Below are 20,723 nucleotides of genomic sequence, written 5' to 3'. Positions count from 1 at the left end.
ACTGCAGAATCATGAGTCTCCATTTCTTTCACAGAGCGAAGGTTGTGTAATTTGCTCCTGATTACTCACATTGTATTCACGTTCAAGGTTACAACCTTTACAGTCAATGTTCAGTGCAGGAAATTTTATAATGACTAAACCTCTTGTAATATACTGTACGTGCATGCACCATTTTAATTAAAGACAGACTTGAATAACTCTGGATTTTCTGTTTTCATGATCTTCCTGCAAAGTGGACGCATGTCTTATTTTAGATCCAAAAAAAAAAACTTATTTGTTTTCTGCTTGATTGGTACTTATTGTCCTCACTTGCCTTTTTGTTTTTATTTTCTTAATTAAAATGTCTAATGGAAATTTACATCTTACATATGTGTAAAAATACTCCTGCCTGTCTTCCGTGACATTGTAGTTCCTCCATGAAACACGTTTGCTGTGTTGTGCCTGTTTCACTATTTTGTTTGTTTTTGCAGACTCATCGCCATCTCACTCCTCTGTCCCACCACACTCCCCCTCCCCTGCTTTCGCAGAGGATGATGATGAATTTACTGACTTTATACAAGGCCCTATTGAGGCCTCCTTTCCCAGTTCCTCCCTTCCATTGCCCTCCTCCTCCTCGCCCTCCTCAGGTGTCAATAAAACACCTTTAGAGGCAGGGACTGGGCAGCGGCCCTCTTCCAGTTCTCTTCCCTTTTCACTTGCTCCCTCTCTGCCCACACTCACTGTCCCTCATCACTCTTCTGTCATCTCCAGCTCCCAATCTACATTTCAAGGTAACTTCTGTCTCATTCTTTGTTTTTGTTTCCTCATCATTCATTCTCATTAGTGACCGAAATGTGATTGCTGCTTTGCTATGACTCATGAGCTGTATTTATAGGTAACCTTAGGATGTCACTTTGACACACAAATATCATAACACGTACATGTGGACGCGTTGTTGAAATATTCAGCTGGAGGAGAGCTGTGTAAAGCTACATTTAGGCTATAGTGTAATATCAGTTGCTTCGTTTCCATCTTGCAGAGTTTAAAAGCAATCCAAAGCTTTTAAAACTACACATTGCTTATTAGCAAAATTCATTGGAATTATTTCCAACCAGTTTGACCAAATAAAGTCAGTATTAACCTTTGCATGGAGGTATTAATGATAAAATTAGAGAAGGTGCTTTCAGGACCAGTGGTAAACCTTTCAGTTCCTTGCCCTGCTCTTTAGGACCAACTCTGGAGGAAAAGCTTTTCTCCTCGTGTGATCTCTCAGTTGATAAGAAGGCTCAGGTTAACTTTAAGCCCTGCCAGGCCATGGTTGAGCTGACTCCCAGATCTCAGGTATCGGTACACTTCGAGAGTAGCCCCAGAGCTCGCAACTGGGCCCAGTACTCTGATGACATCAGCACTGCCTTTACTGTGGAGAAGACTCCTGAGCCTCCGACAGCTTCCCCAGCTCCCACAACAGCCGAAGCTCAGCCCCAGCCGGCATCAAATGCTAGTGGTGAGAGCAGAGCAGTTCGTGTACATCTCATCTATCATTCAAACTCGACGTCATTTAACTTGCAGCTGTGTTGTCAGTCTTTCTCGCTCTACTAATCATAAAGTACTTCTGCAAATTATTTAAGAGGATGCATTTTCCAAGGTTTTTTTTTTTCGTATTATTCACAGTCACTAGTGCATGCATATCTTTTGATTATATTTAACACATAAACAGATTTTCTACTAACCAAATCCTTGGGGGCATGAGCACAATTTCAGGTAAAGAATTAAACAATAAGGTGTCTGTGTTACATTCCGCGGTGTACTTCAAAGGGTGCTTCCTGCTTTATGTGGAGGGAATGTCAGGTGCAGTGGCTGATGGGAAATTTTCCTTGTCCACTTCTGGCAAAGTGAAGATCTATTGTTTTCTTGTTTCTTACACTGTTTTTAGGCCGATCGGTCACACCCTGCGTGTGCAGTTATACTTGCGTAATCAGTGATTGGATGGTGTGATGCAGTGTGACAAAGCACAGTTACTGTCACTTACCAAGTTAAAAACAAAGTGCTGACACTTGAGACTTGAGACACTACTTGGTCCTGAAAATCTCACTTCATTTTCTTAAGCATAACTATACCAGTTCAGTGAAATGTCCAACTGCAAGTTTGCAAGGTTTCTTAACACTTTTTTCCTCCACTGAGTTTTCTTCTCTTAAGCCAGGCCTCAGTAGAGTCGTCTGACACCTACTTGGTTAACAGTGCGGAGAATTAAAATCTGTCCCTAGAGATCAACTGGAGTTTTACCTGACACACTGCACTTTGTCTCTGCATTGCTAGCCTTTTCTTGCTTGCCAACTTTTATAGGGATTTCACCAATCAATAATCTCTTGTCTCTTGACAAATTAACATAATGTGATGTGAGGTTAATGCTAACCTTTCACACCTGCTGTAAATGACATGAAGCATGCTTGATTTCTAATGTCTTTGATGATTTTGTGAAAGTCTGGTATCTGCTTTCATTGTGACTTCTTATTCCAAAGACAGGTTCGAAGAGGCTGCTTTTTTCTTTTCTTTATATGCACAGTAAATGTACATGTTGACTTTATTACAGCTGTGTAATCAATATCTTGTTCTAATATGTGGGTTTTACTGAAGACATGGGGAAATATAGCATCAGTTAAAACATCTGTGCTGAGCTCAGCAGGAGACATGGGGAACAGCATGCTTAGTTTAAAACTTGATGGCATCTCACTGTATCATTCTTTTACCACAAGCAGGTGTTGGTGTCTATTCTCAGCAAGAAATGCAGTCTTTGTTGCCAGCCTGGCTCTACAATGACTCTCTTATTCCAGGTAATTAAAAGGAGTCAATTTTCTCAGTCTGTTTTTGAAAAGTATATGCTTTCTTTAAAATTGTGTATGCCTTTATGTTTTGCACAGAGATGTTCAAGAAGGTTTTGGAGTTTACAATGACTCCAGCAGGCATTGATACAGCCAAACTTTACCCCATTCTGATGTCATCGGGTCTGCCACGAGAGGCTCTGGGTCAGATCTGGGCCTCAGCCAATCGTACCACACCGGGCAAGCTGACAAAAGAGGAACTGTACACTGTGCTGGCCTTGATTGGAGTAGCACAGGTAAAACATGAAGTTGATTTAAAAAAAAAAAAGTATTGATAAAGCCATCACTATAGAACCACCCCCCTTATTTAAAATAATGACATTTTGTTGGTTTGCAGCCTAAAAAGAAGGCCTTTTTTTTTTTACTTTATCTAGCTGTATCCAAGTTATCCAAGTGAAAGATATGACACTAACATTTCAGAAAAAAATAGAAAAAATATCAGCTCCTCCTAAAATGACTTGCCTGTGAAGCTACTCACCTTTCAGTGGCACACAAAGCACATTTAGAGTTTGCAATATTTGCCCCACTTTTCTTTGCAGAGCTGCTTGAGTTGAGTTACATTTGATGGTGACTGTGGACTGCAGTCTTCAAGTCATTCCAAAGGTTTTAAATGTGGTTTGAGTCTTCGCTCTGACTAGGCCAAGCAAGGACATTCAACTTTGTGCTTTGGGTCATTGTCATGTTGGAAGGTAAACCTTCCCATTGACAACTTTCCGACAGAGGGCAGCAGACTCTCCTCAAGAATTTGACAGAATTTTGTCCCATCCACATTTCTTTTATTCTGACAAGTGCAGTCCCTGCTGCCGAACATCATCTCCATAATAGGATATTACATCTTCCATGCTTTACTGTGTGAAAGGTGTTATTTGGATGGTAAGATGTATTGGATTTCTGGCAGACATATCATTTGATCTTGTTGAAATAATTAAAATTTTCTTCATATGCCCAGATCAAAACACCTTTTTCCATGTGGCCTTAAAATCTTTAATGTGATTTTTGGCAAAGCTTAGTCGCTCAGGCCTTTTTTTTTTTGCACAAATACAGGCCACATTTTTGGAGAATTTGTGATATTGTTGTCACATGAACACACTGACCACTCTGTCATAAATTTCTGCAACTGCTCCAGAGTTTCTGCAGGTCTCTTGGTAGCCTTGCTAAAGTTTCCTTCTGTCTCTTTCACACAGTTTGGAGCGAAATCCTGATCCAGGGAGGGTCTGTGTGATACCAAATACCTCACACTTTTTAATAATTGACTTCGCTGTGCTTCCTTGGCAATGATAAAGCCTTTGAATTTTTTTTATATCAATGTCCTGTCTTTTGCCTCTGCGCAACTTTATCCTGGAGATCATTTGACAGTGCCATGTCATACATACTTAAACGTTTGCTTCAGTTACACTACCAGGGAAAGAAATGCTCCAGCTTTTTATGCTGAGCCAATAAAATCGATTACGATTGATCACAGTTGAAAGACAATTTTCTTTTTAAAGCTTTGTTTAAGAAGGTAATTAGCTTAATTCTGACTCTGAAGTTCAAGTATTTGGAGGGGGTGATTCTTTTCCAAATAATCAATTCTTTTTTTTTTTTTTTTGACATATTGGAGTTAAATCTTTCACTTGGATGTTAAAGTTGCACTGTGTAAATACACCTGGATAAAAAACAAAAGGGTGTTCATTTCAGGCTTCAAAGAACATGGGATTATTTTTTTGGGGGTAGAGGGTATTCATTTTTTTACTCAGGGTATGTCATTGTAGTAAGTCTCCCCTTATTTCTTCATATTTTAGTTCCAGTGACCCAGACCTTTGCATTTTTAGTGTAGTCTTGAATAGTTTTCCAGGCTTTCTGAAGGACTTTTTGCCTTTTTTGTCTTTGTAGCAGACAAGTTTTAAAGGAATGTTTTTGTTTAAGTTCAATTCATCCTTTATTTGTCACATATACTTAACTGCACAGTAAAATTTTCACATCTCAAGTATTAAACTAGGGTCAGAATACAGAGTCTTACATGATACGGCTCCCATGAAGCATTCAGGGTTAGGGCCTTTGGTGTTTCCTACAGATCTGAATATGTACTTGCGGTAGTAGCCAGTGGAACAGGATCCAACCTACTAACCCTCCCCTCCATCATTCCATATGTGACGAGTACGACAAAGTAAAAAAATTAACAACCAAAGACGGTTTGCTCTACATTAATGGCGCTGTTTGTCAGAGCACTTAATCTCTTGGGGTTTTCAAATAAAGTGCGCCCTCGCAGATGAGTATGGAAATGCCTCTGGTGTTGGTCCGTTTCTCGATATTCGCAAACATGCAGCCAGATGCTCCCAGTTTTGACCTGACAAACAGATGAAAATACTTGAAATGTTTAAATCATGTGTATTTTCTCTTTGATGTTAATCCAAAATGCTATATATTTAGGGCAGAATCATTTAATTTAAGCTTAATTATTATTATTTTTTTTTTTAAATAATTGTATGTGAAGAAGTTGCACACTGCAAAAGTTCTACACTGGTGTGATTTTGCTTTATTGTTTTCAAAATTTATATTGATGAAATGCCCATTCTTTTTTTGATACAGTATTATCTTTATTCAGTTTTTAAAAATAGGGTATGTGCATGTGTATGCTTATTTGTATAGACAGGCAGAGTAATCAGTGCCTAACAAATACCTCTTTGTCCTAAATGCAACAATATAACAGCAGCCCCCTTGGGATCGGTAATTTAGGAAAACCTCTTATTATGCTTTGGTAAAGATTGAGGTATGCTGGTGGTTTAAGGAGGTTTAAGATTTGCTGATTAGAAATGTAAGCATTAATGTTGGATAATGCAGTTCTGCATTGGGTCAAACAGTGAATACATGTTTTTTATTTTATGACATACTGTAAGATTTAATTTCCAGTTTGGCAACTCTTAGAGCCCACAAATGTGATTGCTGTTGGATGTAACTCTGATGGTCTTTTGTTCCAGAGTGGACTTCCAGCGATGAGCGTGGACATCCTGAGCCAGTTCCCCACCCCTCCAGTTCCCAACTTGCCTGCAATGGCTATGGCTATGCCTGCCGTCTTGACACACCAGCAGCCCATAATGGCTCCTGCCACGCCAGCCGTCATGCCCATGACTTCCAACTCAATGGCAAAACCTTCCAACAGCTTCATCGCCAACTTTCCTCCTGTCCAGGTAACTTACTTGAATACAGGCAGATGTGTGGCTGTGGTTGTGTTTTAAATCATTCAAAGTTTGTCTCTATGAACATCAACTTGTCCAGTAGGTTTTTAAAAAAAAAATTTAAACCAGTTGTTTACATTGAGAAAAAGAACACTGATGCACTTTTATGTTGTTCTATTTTAGGGAACCAAAGCAGATGATGATGATTTCCAGGATTTTCAGGAGGCTCCAAAAGCTGGAGATGATTCATTCACAGATTTCCAAGGAGAGACAGGGGGAACATTTGCTGCAGTGACTTCCTCTCAAAGCAGGTACCAGCACTCTTTGCCCTCTATAAAGAGTTAAATGTATTTAACTTTGTCTTTCTCCTTATTATCAATTTGCTGTTCTGATTTTAGATTGCTGGTCTGAATGATTCTTTTTTTTAAATTTCCAGTCATGTTGCATTATTTTTCATTTTTCATGCAAGTCTTAGTGCGTCATATACTGACCACTTTGTGATAGCTTGTCATTGTCCGCCATGAAGACTGATTAAGCTTCGTCATTTTTGCTAATGAACTGGTTTCAATGATCACCAGAGAAGCTTGTCTAATTTCCAAACTGTGAACAGAGATCCCATGTTCATCAGGCAGAAAGCAATTATCACAAGCAGAAGGAGAGGAGCAGGCAGAGCAGCTTTTCTGTTTTTCATAATCCCAGAGTTGTATAGAGCCATTTCTTAGTTTAAAGTTGGAGAGGTTGGTGATGACTCCAATGTGTTTGATCCAGAATGGAAAATTATATATAAAAAAAAAAAAAAAAAGTTAGTTGTAACCTAAATAATGTGTGTGTATGTGTTATAGCATTCCAGCCATGCTGACTCCAGTGTCTGGCTCATCATCATCTTCTACCTCTGATAAGTATGCAGTGTTTAAACATCTGTCAGTGGAGCATCCTTCAGAACCCACACCTCCTGTCTCAGGTATAGGACACAATACTACATTTGCAGATTCACACACACCCTCATTGTATACTTTCTAAGCCTAATGTCAAGCAACCATTTATTGTAATAGTTACTTTATTTCTTATTCACAAGTAATTATTTATGATATCTTTGTGGGGTTCATTTCAGATCTTGGAGACAAATACAGTGTCTTCAGAGAGCTAGAGCATCCATCAGACAGGAAGCCAGTTGGTAAGCATTTTCCACTCTTACACAGCAAATCTTGAACATGTAATGCATAGTTAAACATTTGCTTTGAGGTCAGTGTATAAACCTTTTTTTTAAACTGTAACATATAGGTAACTTTTACACACAGCCTAATAACCTGCCAGTAATATGATTGATAGCTTAATCTAAATAAACACCTCCATCTGAACAATTAGCTAGTCAGCATCTGATTGAACAACCTTGGTAAATAAATGTCATTTTAATAATCATTATAATAGAATTCCAATGTGAACCTGTGTCTGATTACTTTGTATATGTTGCGTAAGATTAAATGTTTTGTTACACATATGGCAGATGTAGGTCGTTGCTTGAAAACAGTATAACGCATTATCAGACATTCCTGCAGAATGTGTACACTTAACCACAAGGAAGAAAGAAAGAAAATCTTGAATTTGTTATGCAGTTGTTTAAATTTGGTTACATACATTTAAAAAAGAAAGTGTTTAAAACTCAGCAGTGTGATCAAACTGTACTCACACACTCCACTGTGTTATGGTAAAGTTGGCACTTAACTTTGTTTTATGCTTTGTAGTGTTATCTAGATTACTGCGTATAATGCGCATATAAACACACACTGTTTATAGACTATCCTGTTTAGTTTAGTTTACTTATAAATAGTTAATTGGGATTTTGGAATGTATTTATTTATTGTTTACTTTATATTACTACAGTAATGAATTTTGATAAGTAAGGGCCTTTTTCCTGAATGTAATATTGTACCCTTGTGTTAAAGTGCTTGTTTATTTGAGTCAGCCTATATGTGGTTGTATTTCTATCTTACTAGAGCAGAATCCAATGGGGGCAACTCTGAGAGCTCCAGTAAGTTAACAGTGGTGTTGGCCTCTTTTCACAATCCTGTGGCAGCAGTGTTTGTTTCTTCCTGCCTCCTTTCTCTTCAGTATTTTTTGTAGCTTTTAGGGAGCCACTCTATCTATGCACCATTCTAGCAATTTTGTTTTGATCGCAATTTACTACAGCCAATAATTTGTGAACTGCTGTTTTTCCAGAATGTAGTGCGAGAAGCTTGGTACAAATGGAGATTACATGCTTCCACAGAGAGCAAAATCTCTGTTAGGCATAACCTCTTAACATCCTAAATCATCATCTTAGTGCATGTAATGTTTGCATATATGAGTGGCTTGAGGTGCTTATTTTGTGGTTATTCTTTATTCTCTATGAGTCAACTTGCACACTGAGCAATTCCCTGAGTGGTTTCAACGTTGAACTGGAGTGTCTGATGTGTTTCAGAGCTGAAATTAAACTGCTTTTTCCTTTGTAGGATTGAGAAATCATATAAATCAGGTCAAGGGAGGCTTGAATGGCTCCATTTTGTGCCAGTCACAGCACACTTTTTATGGTTTTTCTTTCTATTTTCCTCACTTCAGGAGAAGGATTTGCTGATTTCAAGTCCATTGGTGCTGATGATGGCTTCACCGACTTTAAAACAGCCAACAGTACTTCTCCACTAGACGCTCCAGACCAGGCCAAGACATTCCAATCTGCTTCTTTCCCAATTCCTTTCGGCACTTCTCATTCTCTTTCACAGTCGCAGCCCCATCCAGCACCCCTGGTACAACCTAAAAACCCTCTAAACATGTCAGACTTGGACCTCTTTTCCTCTGTAGTTCCTACTTCCACTGTCGACTCTAAAGCCACTTCCTTTTCCAATTCCTCCTCCTCCTCTTCCTCTGTGGCCCCTTCACTGCTACTTCCTTCCACGGGCCCCAAACCAGATGACTTTGGTGACTTTGCACTCTTTGGCTCATCCTCCTCCTCATCTTCTGCTTCTGAGGCAGCTGCCTCAGCTCAGAGAGGATCAGGAGGAGGAGGAGCAGCGGTACAGGATGACTTTGCCGATTTCTTGTCATTTGGTAATCCTGGAAAGCAGCCAAATGAGATCAGCAAGGAGAGTGATGACTTTGCTGACTTTCAGTCATCCAAATTTCAAGAGAAAAGCTTGGTAGATAAGATGGCTGCCTTCAAACAGACCAAGGAAGACTCCGCTTCAGTTAAGTCATTGGATCTGCCGTCTATTGGGGGCAGCAGCGTGGGAAAAGATGACTCGGAGGACGCACTGTCTGTGCAGCTGGACATGAAGTTATCAGATGTGGCTGGAGAGCTAAAGCACGGTGCATCTGACAGTTCATTGGACCTCCCAGGCCTGAACTCCCATCAGCCCCCTGCTGCAGGTGAGGAATTAGTGCGCTTGCTGTGGTGAGATGCACACTTACACATTCTGATGCACACTCCTTGTTTCAGTCAGGCCTTTTCACAGCCTTTTTACAGTGAGAAAGGAGGAGTAGTTATATTTAAGAGGCTAAACGTTTCTGACTAATTGGAAGCTCGATACATACCATTTTATCACATTTTATTCATCACCTTCCATTCCAAACACCCAGTGTTTGTTTATTTATGTTTACATATTAATTAATTTTTACATTTTTGAAAAACCCAAGCTTATATTTAAAGATTATCAGTGTTAGTAACAGTGACTGACAGTATTTATCTGGATTTCCAGATGTAAATCGAACTTGATCTTAAGATGAAGTAGCAGTGTGGTCTTTACATAACAAATATAATTGGAAAGCGTAAACTAAATATAATCCTTTTAAATCCTCTAACATCATTGGGTATAATAAACCAGGTGACTCATCCTCTGTTTTGCAACTTCATTCAAAGTATCACAGCACAGCCTTTCTCTATCACAGAGTTTCGTTGCTTTTAGAATGAGCTGCAATCCTGCTACTGGTCAGAATTTTAATGTCTGCCTTTCGCACGTAATTGTGGAAATAAACTCCTTGTATACTTGGTTTCAGGTTCAGCTCTTGGGTCGAAACGCAAAACAGTATTTTTTTCACCCCTTGGTCTCTCAGGGGATGATTCAGCTCTCCATATTTTATGGACTCTTTATAAGTGTTAACTTAGGCAGAAGAATTTTCAGAGATGACCACAAATAATCTTGCCCCTATAGCGTGTAACAAACTCGAGGGCCCAATCCGGTCTGCAGCCTCATTTAGTCTTGGCCATTTAAAATAATAATAAAACTTTTCACATTATGCACTACTACTACAATGCTTTATTGGACTAAGAGCACACTTTCCTATACTAATCATTATTGTCCTGAATGTCAGATATACAGTATTTATTTCCTTTATTTCTTAAATGGTTCATTCAGGGCAATGCTGAAAAAATGGTCTCAATAACTGATTAACTTAGTCATACAGAAAATATCTACCCACTATCTAACTGATTAACTTAGTCAAACAGAAAATATCTACCCATATTTTTCCTATCTTAAAAACATGGGTTTTCCTTTATAGCAGGATTTTTAGCTTTTGTCAAAATATTTGTAATTGTAAAAAGTAATCTGGTATCACCTGTGATTTGGCTAAATTGAGGAGATTATTGTTACAGTAAACAGTATAAAGCAGACCAAAATTATTAGTAACTTTGATGTTGTTTTATTTTAAATTGAGACATTTGATCTTTTCGTTAGCCCCCCTTTTTTTTTTTTTTTTTTTTTAAAGTTGATACTACTTCTTGGCAATGAAAGTGGCACACTCTACTGTCGACCTCATCACTTGAATTCAAATAGGCTGTAATAAGACGTCTCTTATTTTGATTTTTTTTCCCTCTTCTGTCAATCATCATTCATCTAGCCAGCATCTCACCCTCTATTTCATCTTGTAGTTTTCCTGCAAGGTATCACATCATGCATTAACCTAGAACTCGACTACAATATTAGCCCAATTCAGGAAATGCTGAGATAAGTCTAGATATAGCTTTTCTGAGCCTGTTGAAAAGGGGTTAAAGGTAACAAAAAAATTGCCCCATTGCCTTACTATCACAGCCTGCTAGTGTTTAATTCATTCCAGTAGGCTTGTTAGTCTCTGCATAAGAAGACACAAATTCTGTGCTCTAAAAATAACTAAACCTATACAACAATGCACACATTTTTATTTATGTATTTATTTATTTATTTTAATATATATAGTCAGGTTACAGGGCAAATCCAGAGCTCAGGCATAAATATTTACTTGTTCATTGGCTGATGTTAGTTGCTTTGCATCAAAAGCAAGTAAGACAGGATAAGAAGCGCAGCTTGTATGTTCTGGGATTTGAACTCATTACCTTTTGGTCACTGCTTAACTACTGTCCAGAATTGATTTTACCTGCACCTGCACTAAGCTCTGGATGTCTTCTAAACCTTTGAAGAGACAGTATCTCTTTTCCCAGTATCTCTTTTTCAAGCCAGAGCCCCTGAAACATGCTTTCTCGTGTTTGTATGTGACATTCTCTGGGTTCACTGCAGTGTAACAGAGCCTAAAATGGTTCTCACAGGGCACACCATGTCATATACCTTGTTTTTGTTTGCCGCAATTTGTGCCTGCCTTTGCGATTTGTGAAATTGACAAGAAATCAAGAAGAATGTTGCTAGGAAGGGGACTGTTTTACGAAAAGTAAATGTACAAATGTTCGATTAATAGTGTATTTTTATTACAGGAATATATGCTCTTATTTCTTTTCAAAGTAGGTAGACTTGATTGATACTTCGGATTGTGTTTGTATTTATGTGCAATTGCTTATCATCAGTATTTCTGCACAGTGTTTTATATGCTAATGTGATAGTTTTTTGCAATATGCCAGAAATAAAGTAAGGTCCCAAATGTTGGCCGACCTTTTGGCCACTCGTGCTGTTCCTGCTGAGAGCATGTGCACAGGAGCTCTGAACTTTCGGGTGGCGAGAGAAAAAGGATACTGTCTCTGTCATCTTAGTTCTCTACCTGTCACTCAAAAATCTAATGCTCTGATAGTCTAGTCCTCTTTGTTAACTGATAACCCTTTGAGCACCTGGCAGCAAGGATATAATCTACACCCCGCTGCACAACATAATCCAGCCTGGGGGTCTGCTTTAATTAAAAGCAATTAGATTGCAAGTCATAAGAATACTATTAGACATTTCTGTAAAGACTTAATGTCAGGATCCCTTTCTTGTGAGAAAGATTTTAATGAAGCTTCCAGTTCCTCAAAGGGTCAAAAACTGCACAAAACTTGTACTTTGATTCACCTTTTATCGCTGCTTAGTAAATGTTCTGTATGAAACTGTTTCTCTTGCTTTCTCCTTTTTTAGCACAACTAGAAGGTGTCTTTGAGCCGCGATAACATTTTAGTCTGTGAATATGCCTTCTAAGTTCTGGTTTCGGGATTCTCTCTTTTAACATTCTTGCATTTTTCCCATTTTCACCCAACACTGCATGCCTTTGTATTCTCATACTGACAGAAAAAAGAGACCTTTTAAGTGTTTGGCAAAGCTCTTGTAACAGCAAACCTTTTTGTGACCTATCTTTCTCTGCCAATGTTGTCGTAATAAATATGAATGCTGGTGTAGCTGAAATGCGTGCCGTTCTTACTTTTTCCTTTTCCTTCTTTCTTCTTCTTGCTACTCAATGTAGATTTAGCCATGCAAGAAACCAGCACACAGCACAAGTTCCTTGTCAATTTCACAAATGGTTTATGCAAGCAGTTGTGTCAAACAAAACTAAAAGTGTATGCAGGGGAGGTTATGTTGTTTGTTGAGAAAAATATAAAGTTTACAACAATTAAGCAAAAAGAAATTATTAGGAAACTGATCACTGTATTTGTAGTAATCAAGGGTGCAAAAAAGTGACCTAATGATATAAATTACATGAGATTTCATAGTTAAACCAAAATATTCCCAGTGAAGTCTATAAATACATTCTGCCAAATATGTACACATAAAATTTTAAATAACAAAAATTAATTTAGGAACACACATTACACGGCCTGGTTTAAGTGACGTTAAATTGCCGTTTTTTTTTAAATCTTGATCAGCCTTGGATATAACAGATTCTGTGCACAAAAGAAAATACATATTGGCACTAGCCAATCTTAAGTGTCTGCACTTGATTCCCATGCCCAGTGGTGCATGTAAAGCAGCCCAAGAAACTTGTCTTAGAGAAAATGTGCGGTACCCATCACCCTTCTTGTTGAATTTTCATTTTGAGTTTAATTGAACTGTACAAAAAAAGCTTCAACTAGTAATCTGGAGAAAGGTTCTGTTACCTTGTGCGGTTTGGTTATTGTCAGTTTTTTATTATATGCATATATTTTACATATATACATACAGTTGCAGATGGTGCACCTCTAAAGGTCAGCTATTAATGTCTGAGGTATTTAACACAATGAAAGTAGAATGAGAACCTGAACAGTCCCAGTGTGCTTAAATACCTTAATAACTGAAATTATTGCACAGTGCTTTTATATTCTTGAATTTTAATTAAAAGAAAAAATATATATATATTATTTGACATTATATGACAGTTGTGCCACAAGGCAAGTCATATGGTTCCTCAGGTTTTTAATCAGAGGATATTCTTCTGTGCTTTTTAATTCCTTATATACATGGTTTGGCCAAAAAACAAAAAGGTCACACGTAGTAAGATTTTTTTTTTCGCAACTTTGAATACGCCAATGTGGTGTCCAGTTCATGTGTAAGATGCTTATGCACACAGAACCACTGACAATTTAAGCCCTGTACTACCAGGGAAGAAAACTCATTACATTCAGGTCATCAGCTGACTTTATTATATTGCCATATAACTGTGCTGAGCCTAGACATGAGCAACTGAAGAAACTTCAGATCTTAACACAATATACAGTGGCCACTTTTCATGATGGATGTATTGCTTCATAGGCTTCCCTTCTTACATACCTATCAGTCTAGTATAGGGTTAATCTGGACCCAGCAGACCACATACCTTTTCCCATTGCTCCAAATTCCAATCTTTAAATTGAAGCTTTTTTTCCCCCTGCGAGTTATAGTTTAGCCCTGTACTTTCAGGTTTTGTTAAAGCATTGGACAGTTTTGAATCAAATTCCCAACAGCTAAACTAACTAATTAGTTACAGTAAATAATTAGGAACAAGGTCACATAACACATTTGGCTAAGCCTCATGTATTAACACAGCTAGCTTACAACAAGTAAGCTACAAGCTTTATATACTACAAGTATATAAAAAAATTCTATATATATCAATGGTTGAAATGAGTCAGTACTCAGGGACACCCAGGTGAAAGTGCAGGGAGCTCCTCCGCTCCCTGCACTGGCTTCCTGTAGCTGCCCGCATCAAATTCAAAACACTGATGCTTGCCTACAAAGCTAAAAATGGCCCAGCACCCACTTACCTCTCTGCGCTAATTACACCACGCACTGCACCTCACTCCCTCCGATCCTCCAGCACTGCTCGCCTCATCCCACCATCTCTCAGGGATCGAGGGCGGCATTCATCCAGGCTCTTTTCTGTTCTGGCACCTAGGTGGTGGAATGAACTTCCTCTAGATGTCCGTACATCAGACACTTTGACTATCTTTAAACAACGACTTAAGACGCATCTGTTTCTCCAGTACTTGGACTAACCCCCCCCCCCCCCCCCCCAAAAAAAAAAAAACTCTTCTCAGATGTGTTGGACTAATGGTACTTAGTTATTAACCTAGTTAACCCAGTGTAAGTATGTATCCAATGTTGTAAACATTAAAGCACTTTTTGTAAGTCGCTCTGGATAAGAGCGTCTGCCAAATGCCTAAATGTAAATGTAAGCTTGAATCACTGTTGGCTATCTTGCGGGTGAACATCCATGAATCAGATCTATACACGGTAAGAGAGCCCTGCTCTGAACAAATGGACTATAATATAATATTTGCTTGGTAAATCTCTCTCAGCACAGCTATGACACTGACTTTGTCATTTGTGTGTGCTGTTGGGGTGGCTGTATCAGACACAACAGTGTTACTATGTTTTTAACAATTATGGACTATTTTATTAGACTCGCATGTCTTGTTGGTTACTTTGTAGTGATCACTTCATCTTCATTTATGCAGTTATAATATCTTATAAATACATACATGTAGATAGTGGGCCATTTCTCAATATAGCAGTAACAACTGGGGAGTGTCCAATGTCTACTATTACCAGGACTACACCACGGTGTCTATGCTGAAAATGGTGTTCATTTTCCCATTTTAGGCTGTATAGGCTGACACACTGATACAATCAGAAACTGCTGACTTAAAATTCCAGCAGCCACTGTACATGGTAGTTATAGATCAAAAGGTATCTCTCAAGTGTTTAGCCAATTGTAAGTATTTCTTATGGGGTTTCTTGGTAGTCATCTTTGGTTGCCATCTTTGCCAGGGTCACCCATGCCTGCAGGAGAGCAGATAGTGAAATCAGAAGTAATTCCACACGTAGACTTATTTCAGCATTCCACTGGCATAGAGATGTGGAGGTGTGATATCTAGATAAATGTATTTACATGAATTTCCCTGTTTAAATTCAGTAATTCAAATCAGGTAAAACATTGAGCTCAGTAAGTTTTTAACACACTATATTAACAAATGCAATGTTTAATCAAAATGCACTGGACATTTTAAATTCCAAATGCAGTCATACATTCTGTATACGTTATCATGGGTAAAAATTAAGAACCAGTAAAACAATATGATACAAGCACCAAATTCAGTAATTTTAATAACTGATTTAAGAGTAAGTGTCTTTGGTTTGGTTTGTAGGTTTAAATCTATAATTTGAAACCACAGAGGTTTCTATTCTCTTTCAGAGGGTGACGATCTCAAGTTTGACCATTTCGGAAGCACTGGCATCAGCGGCCTAAGCAGCTGCGATTGGTCCGACAAAGACGATGCCTCATCTGGTCAGGGCACCAAAGTCCAGGGAGTTCCTGTGTCTGGGCTCCCTTCTTTAGCAACGCTTCACAAGAAGGAGACGTCATTTGGAAGCTCTGAGAACATCACACATACAACAGTTGCAAAAGTCACCACTTTCCCTATTGAGGATGCAGGGTTTGCTGACTTTGCAGATTTCAGTTCTGCCCAGCATGCACCTAGAGAAGAGGAAGATGATGATTTCGGTGACTTTGCCAGCACTGTTTCAGAAAAATCAGACGCTGCTGATACAGGCCTTGAGGCCACACATCCTGAGGTGCCAGACGACTTTGGTGCTTTTCAGGCTGACAAGCCCAAGTTTGGCAAATCAGATTTCCTCAAGGCTAGTGCTCAGCCAAAAGCAAAATCCAGTGAGGAGATGATCAAGAATGAGCTTGCCACGTTTGATTTGTCTGTTCAAGGTAAGTGAGTCACATGTGAAGTGTGCGTGGGGGAAAATTAGGGGATAAAAAATGTGGACTAAAGAAGCAGATTTTTGTTAGTTTAGAATGTAGTCTGAAGTAACATCCAAGCAAAAAAATTTTTTTTAATTAAAATGTACTTATTTGATGCATCAATAATAAGTTGGCTAACATTACAATAAAATAGATCCTCACTGGCTACATTTGGTTAAATAAATTAGAGGGCATTTATGCATAGATGGCAGTATTGTGACTGAGAAGCCTGCAAAGTTTACCAGAGGCGGAGGAACACAGCCAGATAAAAAACTCGAGCTAACATTAACAGCCTCCTTGTTCGTTATCTGTTTTAATTTATTGTCTCCCCAAAGCGATACTACCTTATTGGCTTCTCGTGCACCCCTTCCTGAACAAAAGTGTAATTTATTGCCATGACAGCGTTGTCGTTTTCCCTGTCCTTTTTAGAGAGTTAATCTGATGAGTGTTTCATGTAGATTCATTAGAGATTAATGTGTATCTTTTAGGTGTGTAACTACAAGTGTGCTGCCAGTGTACCCTCTGTCCTTCTCACACTAGAGCTGTGTGTGTGTCAGTCCCCGCACTACACGTCTGTGTGTGAAATCTGCTGAATAATTTATACCTTCACCACTGGCCTGCTGCCTAACTACATAATTATCATTTGTTGCAAATGAGATATTTCTGGTCACTGTCCTCATCCTGGGTGGTTTAGTAACAACATTCTAGAGTTACAATTAAAGAAAAGGATAAATACAGAGATTAAAATAATAAACAGAATGTAGCAGAAAAACATTAATTAAACATCTTTGATGAATCAGGCTGTGTGTGTGTGTGTGTGTGTGCTTGTGTGATTGCAGGATCTCATAAGCGCAGTCACAGTCTAGGAGAGAAGGAGATCTGCCCCACACCTTCTCCTGCTCCTGAGCAGCAATTTCGCGATCGCTCCAACACCTTAAATGAGAAACCAGCACTGCCAGTCATCCGAGACAAATACAAAGACCTAACAGGAGAGGTGGAGGTCAGAGCTGCTCCTCTCTCTCTGTTGCTCTTTCCAGTCAGACAGATGTTGTGTTGCTGACGTTTCCATTTTCTAACAATCACCTAAATAAGTTTTCTTACATCTTTTCTTATTCTGTTTTTTTTTTGTCAATTTAGGAGAGTGAGCGATATGCATATGAATGGCAGAGGTGTTTACAGAGCGCTCTTCAGGTAACACTGCGCCACCCATATGTACACAGCACCAAACATAACCCTGACCAACATCATTAGTGCCTGACCTCACTAACGAGAGTGAAGATTTGCCGTTTAACACATTGTTGGAAAATTTGGGATAGTTTCACATTTACCTTAAATCTTGTAGGTCCATCCATTATCTATAGTGCTAATATAGGTTGGGGCAGTTTACCCTAGACGAATGGCAGCATTTTTATGTATATTACACTCAATAACTCACACATTCGTACACTATGGGCTTTTGGATATGCCATTTGTCTTATTTAGAGTGCAGCATCAAATAGCAATTAAGCATCATAGTATTTTTTTTATAAACAATTTTGTGGTACTTGTCATTCTGTCAACATTTTTGTGATATACCTCCCCCTGCTTCTTCTCTCTTTCACTCTGCAGGTGATCTCCACAGCCAACAACACCCTTAATGGTATCAGCAGTTCCAGTGTGTGCACTGAGGTCATCCAGTCAGCACAAGGCATGGAGTACCTACTAGGTAAGAGCTTCTGGAATTAATATTTATTATATAACAGCTCGGCTGAATTCTTTATCCTGGTCAGTCAGAGGGTGTTGATTATTTCCTGTCAGAGCAGTTCTGAGTGTAGTGTCAGCCTCATGTTAAATTACAGGTTCATATTAATGCAACCAATTTAATACCTTATTGTTACCATGGTAACAAAGTTACTTGTGCAGAAGGCACTTGCATAGTTTATGTAAGAATAAACTTTTTTGTTTTTTACCATGTACTTGTAACAGGTAATTGTTAAATAGTTGCTATGTTAAACTGTTGCATCACATTACTCTCCTCCAGCACAGTGTGATGTGCGGTGATGTGCATTCAACTGTAAAAGTGAGAATACTTTATTTTCATTCCAGTTTCAAAGTGGAAAAAATGCGGATAGCATCTTCTATAGACAATATTATAGATTTAACAAACTAACATGTATGTTGTATGATCTAAGGCACATACTTACATCAAGACCCTAAAGGAAAAAGGGCTATTGTTGTGCTTACCTGTGGTGTGACCAGCCATGTTAACTTGACGTTTACTTGCGAAACTCATAGGATCTCAGCGATGAGAAGACTACAAAAAGAGGACTTTCAAGGTTTTCTTGGTTTTTCCTTGTCTGACGTTTCAACTGGTCAAATGCAGAAGTAATTGGTGTTGAAGCAACATCACATCACACCACTGTGGTGTTGATTATTTTACTATAACAGCACATCCACTGTATTTAATGTCTTATCCAAGATCTCCCTGCTCCGATTCCTCTGTTACTTGTCATCTATACATTCTCTCTACCATTAATAAACCACACCATCCACTTGCCAGAGTAGAGTTTTAAATGTCCTTGCATCAGGCTTGAAGAGGAATTTAACTGAACTTTGAGTGTTACATCTTCACTAAAACACTAGGCTTTGAATGATGTTTTCTCAGCACACACCAGACACATTAGTAGTGGTGTTTTCATGGAATGATTTGTTTATTTCTGAGGAGTCTGCACAATGGATTTCTCAAAAGTGATGATACAGTTCTTCCTGTATCATCATAAATTTTGGACGAAAAATGGAGAGCCGTGTCTCCTGCCTTGCATACACATTAAATGAAAACAAGTGATCAAACTTTTTGGGAGCGAACAAGGGTTGTGTGTGACATGACAAAACAGAATTTTCACATTTATTTTGCACCCCATTGTCAGGTTACATCCTCAGCACGTGAGTGACACACACAGCCACAGGCATTGCTAAGACATCTGAGCCAAACCATGTACTAATCCCCAAACATAAACACACAGAGAAGTGAATGGCCAGAGCTCAGACCCTATGGCCTACAAAAAAAGCTAGATTCAGCTCTTGTCCGCGGGAAACCGATGTAGCCCCACTCCCCTGTTTTACAATTTCTCCAGGAATTTACTCTAGGTTGTGTGTGTGTGTGTGTGTGTGTGTGTGTGTGTGTGTGTGTGTGTGTGTGTGTGTGTGTGTGTGTGTGTGTGTGCAGGAGATTGAAAAGCCATAATTAGTCTGTTAGCATTATACATTATTTATATAGTATAAACCTTACTTTTGCTAGAAAGTACTAACAGTACAACCTTTTTTTGTGGAAAATATCAACACAAAAATTGTAAACCTAGTATTACTTGCTCCCTGGACCAAAAAAGATGCCATTTCATTATTGGGCTGAGTGGCGCAGTGGTAAAGTGCTCGCCGGTTCGATCCCCGGGTGATGCTGTAACCTCTTACAGCCGGAGGCCTAGAGAGAGCTGATTGGCCGAGCTCTCTCAGAGGGGACGGATGAGAGGTACCTTGTGCTCCCACATTAATCATGGCTCTACAGCCAATCAGGGGTGTCTGTGAGCTCGCGCACGCGGAAGGAGCGGCTAGCGCTTTCCTCCGAGTGTATTATTCCGCCTGGAACGGTGCGTGAGCAAGCAGTTCGAAAAAATGCAGTCGGCTGGCGTCACGCGGTTCGGAGGAAACACGTGATAGTCTTCGGCTCTCCCAACTGAGTGGTAGTAGTAGTAGCCTTAATGTGGGAGCCCCCTAGTGACGGGGAGGAATTGGCTACGACTAAATTAGGGAGAAAATCGGGAAAAAAAAAACTTCAACACATTATCAAAACCTGGAAGGATTTTGGGAGGTCTGATAAGTTCAGATTGATTCCAGAGTGATAGGTGCATCACCATAATGAAGCAATGCACCTATCATTTATAATGCCCACTGTAGAAGCCTCTAGAGGTTTTATGGGGTTATCGGGGTCTCAGTTTGTCTGGTTAGGCTCAGGACTGTTACGTGCCAATAGAATTAAGCCATCTGATGGGAGAGTCGGATGTCTGCATTAAGCTTTCTTCAGCACACCCGAAAGACCCTTAGTCTGGACTCTGTGGTGGTCAATCCTTGTGTGAAAAGTCTCATGCTCATATTTTCATATGATTAATATTGTCTTCATAATCATGAAATATGCTGGTGCCATCAGGGGAAAAAAAAATCCATTGATGAGAAAAAAAAATTTGGGGGCTCATAATGTTGCTGAATCTAGATCTGACCAACAAAAACAACCACAGATCATAACACTGCCGCCAACAGTACAGTAGGCACTAGG

General features: G+C 39.1%; 1 protein-coding gene across 6 annotated transcripts in view; it reads left to right on the top strand.

Annotated features, from left to right (window-relative positions):
* The window catches only part of synrg (synergin, gamma), a 32,450-nt gene that overhangs the window by 7,052 nt on the left and 4,675 nt on the right, over window positions 1-20,723 (top strand). For 3 of the 6 annotated variants that reach the window (XM_053507052.1, XM_053507051.1, XM_053507049.1), the window contains exons 7-19: window positions 471-770; window positions 1,208-1,483; window positions 2,733-2,810; window positions 2,898-3,094; window positions 5,816-6,025; window positions 6,197-6,324; window positions 6,856-6,974; window positions 7,125-7,187; window positions 8,609-9,412; window positions 15,860-16,384; window positions 17,257-17,417; window positions 17,555-17,608; window positions 18,026-18,122. In XM_053507052.1, coding sequence (XP_053363027.1) covers window positions 471-770; window positions 1,208-1,483; window positions 2,733-2,810; window positions 2,898-3,094; window positions 5,816-6,025; window positions 6,197-6,324; window positions 6,856-6,974; window positions 7,125-7,187; window positions 8,609-9,412; window positions 15,860-16,384; window positions 17,257-17,417; window positions 17,555-17,608; window positions 18,026-18,122 — 3,012 coding nt within the window. The remainder of the gene's footprint in view (window positions 1-470; window positions 771-1,207; window positions 1,484-2,732; window positions 2,811-2,897; window positions 3,095-5,815; window positions 6,026-6,196; window positions 6,325-6,855; window positions 6,975-7,124; window positions 7,188-8,608; window positions 9,413-15,859; window positions 16,385-17,256; window positions 17,418-17,554; window positions 17,609-18,025; window positions 18,123-20,723) is intronic. The other 3 variants (XM_053507050.1, XM_053507054.1, XM_053507053.1) reach the window with 3 other exon arrangements.

This window comes from Clarias gariepinus, chromosome 11, assembly GCF_024256425.1.
Source record: "Clarias gariepinus isolate MV-2021 ecotype Netherlands chromosome 11, CGAR_prim_01v2, whole genome shotgun sequence".
NCBI classification, from domain to species: Eukaryota; Metazoa; Chordata; class Actinopteri; order Siluriformes; family Clariidae; genus Clarias; species Clarias gariepinus.
The sequence above is the reverse complement of the archived record's forward strand: the minus strand, read 5'-3'. Positions and strand labels throughout refer to the sequence as shown.